Source organism: Salmo salar, chromosome ssa29 (genome assembly GCF_905237065.1).
Source record: "Salmo salar chromosome ssa29, Ssal_v3.1, whole genome shotgun sequence".
In the NCBI taxonomy this organism is placed as follows: Eukaryota; Metazoa; Chordata; class Actinopteri; order Salmoniformes; family Salmonidae; genus Salmo; species Salmo salar.
The window spans coordinates 24,769,817-24,784,208 of NC_059470.1; the positions used below are offsets into that span (position 1 = coordinate 24,769,817).

Genomic DNA, 14,392 nt, shown 5'->3' on the forward strand with positions numbered 1-14,392 from the left:
TATAGCATATGATAACTGCTTGTGAATAATGTCTGAAACATTTTTATAGGTCTTATAAAGGGTTTATGAAGGCTTCATTAAGCCTTCAAAGTGGCAGTTCGTTTACAGTGGGACACACAACTTTGCTTGTGCAGTGTAGGTGTGGCAGTGTGTGTGGGTAGTAGCACTCATCAAATATTCAGCACCTCCAATGCTCTACCACCACATCAACAGTCCCAGTCCTGGTCCCTAGCTGAGATCTCTCTCTCTCATACACACAGCCTGCATCATTTAGGGAGAAGCCCATGTACATAACACGGAGACAATACATACTGAATAGCAAAGTTAGCCTTTTCATAGTGTGTCTTTGCTTGCCCTTGTTTCTCTGGTTCCTCTGGTTCACAGGTGTCCTATAGGAGTAAAACTAAGCATGAAATCTACAATGATGTCCTGGGAAGATCTGATATCGAGCATGCCAAAGTGGCCTCCAAACTCGCTAGCCTGGTAAGATAATAAAACATTCCATATGTATGTATATATGTATATATATTGTCTCCTTCCCTCGTCTCATTAACAGTGGCAGAAGGGTATGTCAGAACAGTATCGAGATGCATGGTTTTGTCGCAATACACTTAAACCATCTCCTTTCATTGTATCCTTTCCTTAGCTCCTTCCCTTCATGGTTGGAGACAAACTAATTCTCCAGTCAATGGTACAATACCTGGTTATAAAATGTGAAACAGTAGTAGACACACATACACACATATATACATGTATATATATATATATATATATGTGTGTATGTATGTGTGTGTGTGTGTGTCTACTACTGTTTTACAGTGTTTAGTGTTCTGTCCTTCGGCCACTGTTTAATGAAAGGACATTCATGCCTTGCCTGGTCCCAGACCTGCTGGGTCCCCTGGTTTAGCACCACAGACGTGCTTTGTCATGACTGCTGGACGGGGAGATGAAGGGGGAGGAGGGGGAGGTGGATTGCTGAGGGGAAGAAAGATGGGTGGATAAGGGGGTAATGGTGTGTGTGCCTCATAATTTCTGCTGTCGCTGTGTGTACTCACATATCTCTATCTCTATCTCACTCTCTCTCATACACACACTCATAACACACATCAGGTGCACTACAAGGAGAAGTTTGAGAGGGAGTTCAAGGGTCAGAGGCCCCAGTACAACCCCAGCAACTGTGTGTCCTTCAAACACACACAGGCTGCCCACGCCCTCACCAGCCAGGTTGGTCTCCAAAGCGCCCTGTCCGTCCCCACACATACCCCAGTCACGTGGTGCACTTACAGTTAAAGTCGGAAGTTTACATACACCTTGGCCAAATACATTTAAACTCAGTTTTTCACAATTCCTGACATTTAATCCGAGTAAGAATTCCTGGTCTTAGGTCAGTTAGGATCACCACTTTATTGTGAGAATGTGAAATGACAGAATAATAGTAGAGAGAATGATTTATTTCAGATTTTATTTCTTTCATCACATTCCCAGTGGGTCAGAAGTTTACATACACTCAATTAGTATTTAGTAGCATTGCCTTTAAATTGTTTAACTTGGGTCAAACGTTTTGGGTAGCCTTCCACAAGCTTCCCACAATAAGTTGGATGAATTTTGGCCCATTTCTCCTGACATAGCTGGTGTAACTGAGTCAAGTTTGTAGGCCTCCTTGCTCACACACGCTTTTTCAGTTCTGCCCACAAATGTTCTATAGGCTTGAGGTCAGGGCTTTGTGATGGCCACTCCAATACCTTGACTTTGTTGTCCTTAAGCCGTTTTGCCACAACTTTGGAAGTATGCTTGGGGTCATTGTCCATTTGGAAGACCCATTTGCGACCAAGCTTTAACTTCCTGACTGATGTCTTGAGATGTTGCTTCAATATATCCACATAATTTTCCTCCCTCATGATGCCATCTATTTTGTGAAGTGCACCAGTCCCTCCTGCAGCAAAGCACCCCCACAACATGATGCTGCCACCCCCGTGCTTCATGGTTGGGATGGTGTTCTTCGGCTTGCAGGCCTCCCCCCTTTTCCTCCAAACATAACAATGGTCATTATGGCCAAGCAGTTCTATTTTTGTTTCATCAGACCAGAGGCCATTTCTCCAAAAAGTACGATCTTTGTCCCCATGTGCAGTTGCAAACCGTAGTCTGGCTTTTTTATGGCGGTTTTGGAACAGTGGCTTCTTCCTTGCTGAGTGGCCTTTCAGGTTATGTCGATATAGGACTCGTTTTACTGTGGCTATAGATACGTTTGTACTTGTATCCTCCAGCATCTTCACAAGGTCCTTTGCTGTTGTTCTGGGATTGACTTGCACTATTCGCACGAAAGTACGTTCATCTCTAGGAGACAGAACACATCTCCTTCCTGAGCAGTATGATGGCTGAGTGGTCCCATGATGTTTATACTTGCGTGCTATTGTTTGCACAGATGAACGTGGTACCTTCAGGCATTTGGAAATTGCTCCCAATGATGAACCAGACTTGTGGAGGTCTACAATTTTTTTCTGAGGTCTTGGCTGATTTCTTTTGATTTTCCAATGATGTCAAGCAAAGAGGCACTGAGTTTAAAGGTAGGCCTTGAAATACATCCACAGGTACACCTCCAATTGACTCAAATTATGTCAATTAGCCTATCAGAAGCTTCTAAAGCCATGACATCATTTTCTGGAATTTTCCAAGCTGTTTAAAGGCACAGTCAACTTAGTGTATGTAAACTTCTGACCCACTGGAATTGTGATACAGTGAATAATAAGTGAAATAATCTGTCTGTAAACAATTGTTGGAAAAATTACTTGTGTCATGCACGAAGTAGATGTCCTAACCGACTTGCCAAAACTATAGTTTGTTAACAAGAAATTTGTGGAGTGTTTGAAAAACGAGTTTTAATGACTCCAACCTAAGTGTATGTAAACTTCCGACTTCAACTGTATACCCTTTACACACTATTGCACCGGCCCAAACTGTACAGTGCTGTCTCTGATTTTCTTCCCACATTGTCTTTTCCAACACAGTTCCGGCCATTATGGTGGATGCGTAACCTGGGGCATGTTCAGCAGGATGCAACTTTCAGATAGAAATAAGCTATGTAGAACAGTCATGTTTTTCTACATGCCTCTCTGACATGTAGAATAAGGAATCACACCGGCTCTATTTGTAGCATTTCTATCTGCAACTTTCAACAACGTTTGGCTACTGAATGTGGCAGCTCAGCTGTGCTCGGCTCGGTAGTGGGGTATTATAGTACACTCCTCAAATGTCTCTTCAGAAACAACCTGTAAATGGAACCTCAATGGGACACCCCCCTCAGCTCCTCTCCCGTCTCCTGGGTTTGTTCCATTGAGGTTCCTATGTTTTATTGCTTTCAACGTGCACTTAGCTAAAATTCATGCTGCTGTGTTAGCAGTTTCCATGGGAACCTTTTAAAGGCAAATGGAGGGTTTGGTTGAAACTAAAGAGAGTGGGGCCCTTTGGATGAGAAGCTGTAGCCTGTGCTGTGAGGATGAAAGTTCCCATGTCAGACGTCTTAGGATTTGAGAACAGATTTCCTGTGTATTTACCAGGGTTGGTGTTAATGTCATCTCAGTTCAGTCAATTCAGGAGGTGAATTGACATTGAAAGCATCCTCAGTAAAAACAATGGGCCATTTTTGTTGACTTGAATTAAAACAGGAATTGACCCCAAGCCAGTTGTACCACTCCCGTGGGGATGAGTGAGGTGAATCCTCTGTTGTTTACCTCATAGAATCCTCACATTGCTTCCTCGTCCATGCCTTGCACCCCCCGCATGTGAAGGACAACACTAATTTCAGAAAGGTTTCTATCTGTGTTTGTTTGTTTTCTACAGGTGAAGTATAAGACCAACCAGAACCAGGTGATCGAGGGATCCATGGACCTGTCCAACCTACTACAGCTGAAACACGCTCTACACGCCAGCAAGCTGCAGAGCAACGTAATGTTTCCCTCTCCCTCTCCCTGATACAGATCAGAACGTCTAGTAACCCTCCTAGAGAGCTGTGCACTGTGCAGGCTTTTGATCCAACCCTGCTCTAACCAACACCTGTCCTCTGTCTGTTCAGGTAGAGTACAAGAAGAAGTACGAGCAGTCTAAGGGACACTACCATATAGCACTGGACACAGCAGAACAGCTCCACCACAGGGAGAATGCGGTACTGCACAGCCAGGTGGGAATAGTAAGAGATTCCTCACGCTGTGGTCTATACTACCATGGGGTTTACTGAAACAATGTTTCAACGCTGAGGGTCAAAACATCTAAATGAGCCTGAGGTGGAACGGCGTGGATCTCCAGTATGACCTCCCGGATGTTTTTTTTAAAGATAACTGGGCTGTGTGGCTCTGTTGGATAAGCGTGGCGTTAGCTGCAAGGTTGTAGGTTCACCACCTGCAGTGATCACATACACACACAAAAAATGTATGCACTCACTGTACTGTAAGGTACATATATTATACTGTATATTATTACTCCCACACACGTTATTGATCGTCGATGTTTCTGCCTCTTGTGGTTTAATGGATGTGCTTCCCTAACAGGTGAAATACAAGGAAGAGTATGAGAGAAACAAAGGCAAGTCCCAGATGGAGTTTGTGGACACACAGTCTTACAGAGTGTCCAAGGAGGCTCAGAAAATGCAAAGTGAGGTGGGTGACACACCTGCCTTTACTGTAATGATGTAACATGCTGAAGTGTGTGTGCGTGCGTGCGTGCGTGCGTGGTAATGACAGAAGGGTGATGGCGTGCCTTTTCCTTCCCACTGACATCAGAGAGAGTACAGGAAGGAATATGATGACCACATCCGGGGCAAGGCCCTAGTGGACGTTGACCTGACCCCTGGATACCTGACTGCCCGCCACGCCAGCAACGTCCTGAGTGAGGTCTGTGCCAACATAGCCCTCTATGATATGTTAAAGGGATAGTTCATCTCAAAATCAAATGTCTCTCTACTTCGAATGTGGTCTTAAGTCTATGGTCTGAGTCCATTTTGCCATCTGCTGATATGCACCATCTACACATACATTCAGTTAGAATTGAAAAACATTTGCTTGATTGAGAATGTCCATTCTAGTAATGATTTTTCTATGTCTGGTGCCTACAGAAGGAGTACAGGAGGGAAGGACTGGAGGTGAAGGGGAGGGGGCTCTCAGGGCTGGGATTGGAGGATACACCAGACCTCATACGGGCTAAAAACGCCAGCCACATCCTCAATGAGGTACAGTTTTGCTTCTATACTCATCTTTCACTTTCACAGTTTTTTTACTTCTTGGAATTTACACACACACACACACACACACACACACACACACACACACACACACACACACACACACACCTTTGTGATGCACAATATCACACCATCATTACATTATGTGAGAATTAAGCAGTGTTGAATCTGTCCCTCTAGAAAGAGTACCGCAAGGACCTGGAGAATGACATCATGGGTAAAGGCATGGAGATCAGTGGTGACGTGTTGGAGATGCAGAGGGCCAAGAAAGCCACAGAGTTAACCAGCCAGGTAGGGCCCAACCCCTACCACTAGTTAACCAGCCAGGTAGGGCCCAACCCTTACCACTAGTTAACCAGCCAGGTAGGGCCCAACCCTTACCACTAGTTAACCAGCCAGGTAGGGCCCTTCCCATACCACTAGTTAACCAGCCAGGTAGAGCCCAACCCATACCACTAGTTAACCAGCCAGGTAGGGCCCAACCCATACCACTAGTTAACCAGCCAGGTAGGGCCCTTCCCATACCACTAGTTAACCAGCCAGGTAGGGCCCTTCCCATACCACTAGTTAACCAGCCAGGTAGAGCCCAACCCATACCACTAGTTAACCAGCCAGGTAGGGCCCAACCCATACCGCTAGTTAACCAGCCAGGTAGAGCCCAACCCTTACCGCTTGTTAACCAGCCAGGTAGGGCCCATCCCATACCACTAGTTAACCAGCCAGGTAGGGCCCAACCCATACCACTAGTTAACCAGCCAGGTAGGGCCCAACCCTTACCACTAGTTAACCAGCCAGGTAGGGCCCAACCCATACCACTAGTTAACCAGCCAGGTAGGGCCCAACCCATACCACTAGTTAACCAGCCAGGTAGGGCCCAACCCATACCACTAGTTAACCAGCCAGGTAGGGCCCAACCCATACCACTAGTTAACCAGCCAGGTAGGGCCCAACCCATACCACTAGTTAACCAGCCAGGTAGGGCCCAACCCATACCACTAGTTAACCAGCCAGGTAGGGCCCAACCCATACCACTAGTTAGGCCCAGCTCCATTTCTCTACTTAGCCCCTACAACTTTGTCCAAGTAGAGCCATCATCATATTGCTTACAACTATCCAAAGCCTTTGGTATATGTAGACCCTAGGAGGCTGGTGGGGTGAGTTATAGGAGGATGGGTTCATTGTAATGGCTGGAATGTTATAAATGGAATGGCATCAAACGCATCAAACACATGACCCCCGTTCCATTCATTCCTTTCCAGCCATTACAATGAGCTTCTCCTCCTATAACTGCTCCCACCAGCCTCTTCTGAACTAGACAGGAGCCCCCAAAGGGTTAGAGGCGGAAATGGAACCAGTCACATTTGTCATATTTTAAATTCTCAATATTTCAAATGTGACGCAGCAGTAAAGTATCACATCTGCTTTGTGGCAATTTGTTCCATCTGAGAACACCTGCTCTCTTTTACAGACCTGCCCACAGTAATACTAATCAGCTTCACAGTCATTATAATCAGGTAAAATAACAGGCAGCAGATGGACCCGTCCAGCCTCAGGGCTCCATTACATAACCGCAACTCACACAGACAACGTATGGTCCTCCCTCATCACTTATAGATGGGCCTAAGCATCGCCGGTCTGCATCGCTGTCTTATGAAACCACCTCATAAAACATTCATTTTAGAGACTATATTGCGTCTATTTTGTTTCACTCTAAAACAAAACCTTCATTTGAGACCTTGATCGTGTTCATTGGGGCACAGAGTAGCAAAATGTTATGCAACAGGAAACGAAAACCAGTGTTTCTGTCATGATGCTTTTAATATCCTGTTGTTGCTAAGCTAACCTAAGTCTGTTAGTGTACTGTAAGTGTTAGTCTGTGTTTGACTTTTTCAGGCCTCCTACAAGCAGACAGCCCAGCTGAGGGAGAGCTCGTACGGTACCGTGACGGACACACCAGAACTACTGCACGCCGCCTACATGAAAGATGTCTACAGTCAGGTAGGGCTACCTCTCAGTACTGCATGCCACCATGAGTAGCCCTTTATGTTACACTAATGAATGGGATATGTGCTTTAATGGAGTGTCAATCTCTCGGCTTTATGCAGAAGAAGTACAAGGATGAAGCAGAGAAGCTGAAGGGTTCATATGGGTTCGACACCCCCGAGATGGAGAGAGTGAAGAACAACCAGAGAAACATCAGCTCAGTGAGGGACACAGTACACACACACACACACACACGCACACACACGCACACACACACACTTTTATAACATGCAGTATTATCTGTCCACACAGTTGCCCTTTTGCTCTAAACCTCCAGTGTCGGTACGCTTGGGACTCAAAGCTGCACAGAAGCCTGATGTCTTCTGTCACCGACACGCCAGAAATCATCCTCGCAAGAGAGAACACAAAGAAAATCAGTGATGTAAGATGTAATCCTTTGTTCTACACAACCATGTACTGTACATATAGTCCTTGGACCTTATGAACTACAGTATGTTGCTGTAAGTTAGACTGTACCTAGATCTGTACCTAGATCTATACCTAGATCTGTACCTAGATCTGAACCTAGATCTGTACCTAGATCTGTACCTAGATCTGTACCTAGATCTGAACCTAGATCTGAACCTAGATCTGAACCTAGATCTGAACCTAGATCTGAACCTAGATCTGTACCTAGATCTGTACCTAGATCTGAACCTAGATCTGTACCTAGATCTGTACCTAGATCTGTACCTAGATCTGAACCTAGATCTGTACCTAGATCTGTACCTAGATCTCTTATGTACTTGGCTTTCTTATTATAACAAGGTCTTCAATATTATGATGAGTGTTGATGGGAATAATTTTTATGACATTTGTACGGTGAGCAAGTTAACAGTGCCACTGTAAGATTGTGTGACGGCTCTGTTCCATGTCCAGGTGAAATACAGAGAGGGGGTGGGGAGCGGGACGGCAGTCATGGAAACCCTTGACACGGAGAGGGTCCGCAGGAACCAGGAGAACATCAGCTCGGTGAGAACCTTGTCTGACCTTTGACCTCACAGGAAGGGCTTGTTTTGAAATCTGGTTTCATCTGGTTTTGTTTGGGTTTTCTACAGCTTCATTGCTGCAAACTAAAAATGACAAACGGCAGACACACTGAACAACCATTTAGTTACTGATACAATGCCTACCATTGAATTTGCTCCTGGCATTACATTTAAACTCCTCAAAAGCCCTTGGTTTGTTATTGAACATTATTTTGGTCTGAAACTCTGTCCTGTCCCGCCTGACACAGACAGCCTTTCACACTGGCCCTGGTCTAAGTCATTACAGACATTAGTGGACCTTGCTGAACAATCCCCCATTGAGGGAGCAGAGCAGACGGGAGGGACACAGGGTCCCAGCCAGGCAGCCCAGGACCTCTGGAGCCATGGCAACTGAACCGGGACACTGTTTTCACCCAGCTGCCAATCACTAATGATACCCTGGAGGCAAAATCTGGCATGGGACGTCATAATAATGTAATATTCTGGTTGCAAACTGGTTTTCTGGTTGTGGAGACAGATAAACTCTGACTTGTGAATGTTGTTTTAATGTTGTGTGAATGTCGTGTGACCACAGGTGAAGTATAAAAAGCAGCTGCAGGCCACCAGTGTGGGAGTCACCCCAGAGTTGGAGAGAGTCCGTCAGAACCAGGAGAACATCAGCTCGGCAAGTCACATAGGATGCACCTGAAATGACAACCTATCAGGGGAGGATATAATAATGACTGAAACGGAGCGAATGGAATGACGACAAACCATTCCACAAATTCCACTCCAGTCATTACCACTGATTCTGGTCAGATGAGCTTTCATATCAGGGGCATCAAACTCATTTTGGCCCGTGGGCCGCATCAGGTCTTCACCGAGGTCCGTGGGGGCCACACTTAAAATCGTTCAGTAACCTCCTGTGCAACATGTATGTGGGCTCTGACTGCAAGCAGTGCCCTATGTCGTGGAAATGGCACTACATTAGAGATTGAACCAAACCCAGGTGGGAGTGTGCTGGTGAGGATGACCATGCTTATCTTTTGTGTGTTCCAGGTGCAGTACCAGCGCGGGATGAAAGAGATGAAGGGCCGGTCCTGCAACGAGTTGGACACGCCCGAACTGAGGCGTGTCAGGAAGTCCCAGAACGATATCTCCATGGTAGAGCTCAGGTTACCATGGCGGTTGCGCAGACCATGGAGCGAGTTAACACGTGTCAAGCACACGGCGGGTGGGACTGCTGCACTTTTAACCCACGGAGCTAAAGAGTTAACAGCATGGCTGTTACCATTCATGAGGGAGCCCTAATGAGCGTGTGTTTGTGAGCGTGTCTGTGAGTGTGTGTTTTACTAATAAAAATATTTTTACATGGTTACTTGTGTGTAGTTTTTTTGCATACTGACCAAAATGCACCCTTTTCTGTCTGACCAAAATGCACACTGGTTGTTTGTTTGTGTGTGTGTGTGTGTGTGTGTGTGTGTGTGTGTGTGTGTGTGTGTGTGTGTGTGTGTGTGTGTGTGTGTGTGTGTGTGTGTGTGTGTGTGTGTGTGTGTGTGTGTGTGTGTGTGTGTGTGTGTGTGTGTGTGTGTGTGTGTGTGTGTGTGGGCATCGGCACATGTGTTTTTGTGCGTTTGACAGACGATTTGCCTGGTGTGACACGATTTCACAAATGTGTCAATGTACATCAATAATATTCCTCTTATTAAGCTGCCACATAAAACTCTGACTTGTTATCGTGAAGCTGAAAATGTGCCACCCATATTTGCTTTGACAGGCGAAATACCACGAGGACTTTGAGCGGACTAGGGGCCGAGGCTGCACCCCAGTGATGGAGGACCAAAGCATGGAGCGAATGCACCACCGGAACAAGCTGATGATGAGCGAGGCAGCCTACAAGGGAGTGCACCCACAGGTGGTGGAGATGGACAGGAGACCCGGCGGCATCATCGTAGGTGAGCAGCACACAAAATGGCAGGCACCACACGTCCTCAAAAAGGATTTGACCTTAAAGTCAGGGAAATTAATTAATCTAATCTTTGAAGAGTCAGGGGAATTTGTGATGTCCTTTGAACAACGTTTTTCAATTACATTTGCTGTCTAGTGTCTAGCAATTAGGGGTTGTTTAGTGTCAGTGACAACAAGGATCCAAGCCCAGATGTGTCCACGTTACATTTGTGGAAACAGAAAAGATCCATTGTGACAAGTTTCTCACTCTGCAGACGGAAGCTCCACATTGGACTCTACTCACCTGGCCCGAAACTGTATGTGTTTACTCTCTGTAATCTACATGACTTAAGCTGTGGATTTCTGTTTTCCGTTCCTTTGTATTCCTGTTTTCTTCCGGTCTTTTCTCTGTAAGTCTAAATTACCTTTACCTGACCTTTCCCCTGTCAAAGACCTTAAGGTGTGGCGAACAGACCCAGGCTCCATCTTTGACTTTGACCCTGTGGAGGATAACATTCAGTCTAAAAGTCTTCACAGACTGTCTGGTACTACAAAACCCTACAACATGCTTTCATCTCCCTCCACACTTTCCTGTATCCTCCTCCTGCTCCACTCATCTCTTCTACATTCTACATTCATTTCCTCCTCCTTACGTTCTCTGTTTATTTTCTTTCCATTGCCTCGTTCTGTTATTTTCCTCACTGTTGTTTTTCCTACTGTCTCTGTCGCCCTCTTGTGGCTGTGCATCAGAGCGTGCGAGCCGCCTCACCCGGCAGCAGTCTCAGCAGTCGGTACACTCGCAGGCCCAGTCAGTGAGTTCACTGGCCTCTGCCTCTGACCTGTGGGACAAAAGCCTGTCTGTCTGCAGCAGCAGCTCCGCACTGCAGTCCCAGGACAGAGGTAGTCAGAGCTCAGTCAGAAAAATGTAAACATATAGACACTTAGAAATTTGATTTTTGAAATATTAGGTCATACAGATGCTTGAACTTGTGAGTCAACACACCAATAACAAGCACGTGTGTACACACACACACATACACACACACACACACACATACACACACACACACACACATATACACACACACACACACACACACACACACACACACACACACACACACACACACACACATACGGTGGAAGAAGTAGACATGATTCATTCACCCATTGACTATCAGTGTGACTCCTGATTCCCCTCTTACCTAACTCCTCTCCCAGCACGTGTCTGACCAATAGAATGCCTCCCTCGCCCTTCTCTATACAACCTGACCAACAGCCCACTGACATGAGGTACACAGGAGTCCCTAATCCAATGCTTGAAAGCCTCCTAGGGTTTTGACGATGGTTGGGATGTTTAACTGTTTTAATTCTAACTCTCTCACAGTTCTCTTCCCTGCCCACAGACATACTTAACAGTCAGTAACTATTTGATTGATTTCCAGGTCAACTGGGGATGGCATGGATCCATTTAGATTTCTTTGGGATGTTCTAACAATCACCTAGTATGCGCAGTGCGACTCAAAGGAGATGGTATTCCTGCTCAAAAAAACTGTTTTGAGTACTAAATGAAAGGTCTCAAAATGTTGTTATCAATGTCTATGTGTCTACCTGTATGTCTTTGACTACAAGCTCCTGTGCTACCTGGGGCATACCATCAGAGTGCTCAGCAGCAGCAGCATGGGTATGGCTACATGCACCAGACCAGCATGTCCTCTGTGAGGTCTGTGCAGTCCCCCCCATCTGTCACCATGGTGAGTTCCAATGCAAGCAGTCTATTATTGTCATTTTTTTAAATTCCTACAGGATCTTATTTGTATGCCATGGTCAATTCAATTAGGAAATTATCCGAAATATGTCAGTCAAATATTTGTTAACAAAAAGAAACAAAAACGTATTCACACAATCCACTACTTGTGTGCCGTGATATTTATGTTGTACTATTAACGTTGTAGACACAAACCCACATGATTAACATTGTTCCCACTCCTCCCGTTCAGAGAGTGTACCGGGCGTTGTACGACTACGCAGCGCAGGACCACGACGAGGTGTCCTTCCGCGACGGTGACGTCATCGTCAACGCTCAGCCCATCGACGAGGGCTGGATGTACGGCACCGTGCAGAGGACCGGCAAATCAGGCATGCTCCCCGCCAACTATGTGGAGTGCTTCAACTAAGGGATGCATCTCAATAGTCTTCAAGTGGTTTTCTTTCCTCTCCCCTTGTCTCCTTTCCTCCATCTGCACTGATTGAATAGGTGGAAGGGATAAGGTGGATTGCATGACTACTAGGAAATTGACTTTCACCAGTCCAGTTCTTTTCATGTCAGTACAGATGAAGGAGAGGAGATGAGGAAAGGAGGCTACTCTAGATTATTGAGATGGACCCAAGGGCTAGCCTTACCATGGTGTAGGCAGAGTCCATTCCGCAAGTGTCTGTTTTAAGTTTGGTCCTGGAGAGCTGCATCAGTAAGATACATTAATTGAATGGAGTTGTTCGATTTGCCTTGTCTAGACTACAGGCACAAACTATCATAGCCACAATATCCGCTGAAAATGATGTTTAAAGTAATCATGTAATACGTTTTGCTTTTGGTTTCATTTAAGGCATTGGTGGCTTGCCCCACGTGATCAGAGTTCATTAAAATTGTTTATATAATTCAATCAGAGAATTGCAACCCTCAAATAGACAACATTAGCCGACAAAAATACATATTCAATGGAATGCAGTCGAAAACATCATGTTTCACACAATAGAAAGCCCATTTGAATTTGTTAGGCAGTGCAGTTTCTGTTCGTTTCACACAGTAAACAGTGTTGTGTTGACTTCATGATTCCAAAAGTGCAGTTTTGCAGCACAAGAACAATAATGTTTTCGACTTATCCTGGAAAAGTGCTTAGCGGGTTTGCTTGAATAGAGCCCAACATAGTCCTCCAGGACCAGAATGGGGCCTTCTTCATATACTCCTTTGTATTTCATTTCTATTATTATGTTTCGCATTTAGACATCCACACTAACTGTGTTTTATGTACAAAGGAGGGAAAGGGAGAGGGAGTTGAGGAGAAATGTATGTTTCAATAAAATCCTGACAGTGATTGCCAGAAAGTTAGCTGTTTAGCTTTTGTTATCTCATTAACACGTCGCTTCGTACTGTTTCTGTCTGATGACATAAGGGTTTGGTTTAAACCAGCTCCACAAATAAATATAGTTGATGCAATCTATAGTCAACGAGTCACACAATCTCACCTGTTTCTGTGAGTTTAGTGGATTATTTACATCTCATATACCAGTTAAGCCGCACACAGGCTTTGATTAGATTATGTCCACATAATTTAGAGCTAACTGGCAACATGGTTGTCATATTTTGCTATGTGCACAGTTTCAAGTAACACCCAAGAATGGTGTATGAATTTGGATTGCAAATCTTGACATTTCTGAACTATTGTGAACAGTATTGTGATGTATAAGCTTCTATAAAGTATCAGATTATCCTATTTTACTCTTCAGGATTGCAGACACTAATAACAGTACATGTATTGGTGCATGTTATAAATGGTTTATACTGTAATATCTTGAGGGGTGCAAAGATTATTGAATACTAGGCCTACTGTGGCCATTCAATGATATAGTTTCTGGATACATGGTAGCTGGGGATCTCTTTAACATGTTATTGTAGATTACATGTTATCATGGAATGTGGTAGCTAATAAACAGAAATGGCTAACTTATAAAATGGTAATATTTATTGGCCTTGAAGAGAAAATAATGGGACAGCAAGAAACATCATAGATTTGTTTTGTCCAGTGGTTTATTGCTTCGAGTAGTTTCGTTTTGAAATGTCTCTATAAAAGAAAATGTTTTACTCAGTTTGTACACCATCACTGAGTTTTAGTGAGATGTCACTTTTTCCTGAGTTAACCATTTGTTTTATTTTTTTGTCATTAACTGCAGTGTCATGTGTGAAAAATAAAAACGCTTTGTCAACAATGATTTTGTATTTGGTTAATTCAAACACCCTTTGAAAGGTGTTACAAAGGATTATACATGGTCAGTGCATAAATGTACAATATTACTGAATTGACAAGACCACCATTTGTCTAAGGCTATTGAGCTTGTATGTTGGTAATAGCATGACTTATTAAAAAGCTTATTATATTCGCTAGTAAGGCTACACACCCTTTGCACTTCATATTTTGCTGCCTTA

At 44.6% G+C, this 14,392-nt stretch overlaps 1 protein-coding gene across 16 annotated transcripts in view; it reads left to right on the top strand.

Annotated features, from left to right (window-relative positions):
- Positions 1 to 14,178, top strand: part of LOC106590420 (LIM zinc-binding domain-containing Nebulette) — a 111,799-nt gene extending 97,621 nt beyond the window's left edge. For 7 of the 16 annotated variants that reach the window (XM_045710534.1, XM_045710536.1, XM_045710537.1 and 4 more), the window contains 20 exons: positions 385 to 483; positions 1,111 to 1,224; positions 3,838 to 3,942; positions 4,070 to 4,174; positions 4,542 to 4,649; positions 4,773 to 4,883; positions 5,105 to 5,218; positions 5,411 to 5,521; positions 7,124 to 7,228; positions 7,336 to 7,434; positions 7,551 to 7,655; positions 8,153 to 8,245; positions 8,837 to 8,926; positions 9,301 to 9,405; positions 10,019 to 10,196; positions 10,464 to 10,505; positions 10,641 to 10,733; positions 10,939 to 11,088; positions 11,821 to 11,942; positions 12,189 to 14,178. In XM_045710534.1, coding sequence (XP_045566490.1) covers positions 385 to 483; positions 1,111 to 1,224; positions 3,838 to 3,942; positions 4,070 to 4,174; positions 4,542 to 4,649; positions 4,773 to 4,883; positions 5,105 to 5,218; positions 5,411 to 5,521; positions 7,124 to 7,228; positions 7,336 to 7,434; positions 7,551 to 7,655; positions 8,153 to 8,245; positions 8,837 to 8,926; positions 9,301 to 9,405; positions 10,019 to 10,196; positions 10,464 to 10,505; positions 10,641 to 10,733; positions 10,939 to 11,088; positions 11,821 to 11,942; positions 12,189 to 12,365 — 2,226 coding nt within the window. In that variant the 3' untranslated portion in view covers positions 12,366 to 14,178. The other 9 variants (XM_045710547.1, XM_045710546.1, XM_045710545.1 and 6 more) reach the window with 7 other exon arrangements.
- The last annotated feature ends 214 nt before the right edge of the window (positions 14,179 to 14,392 follow it).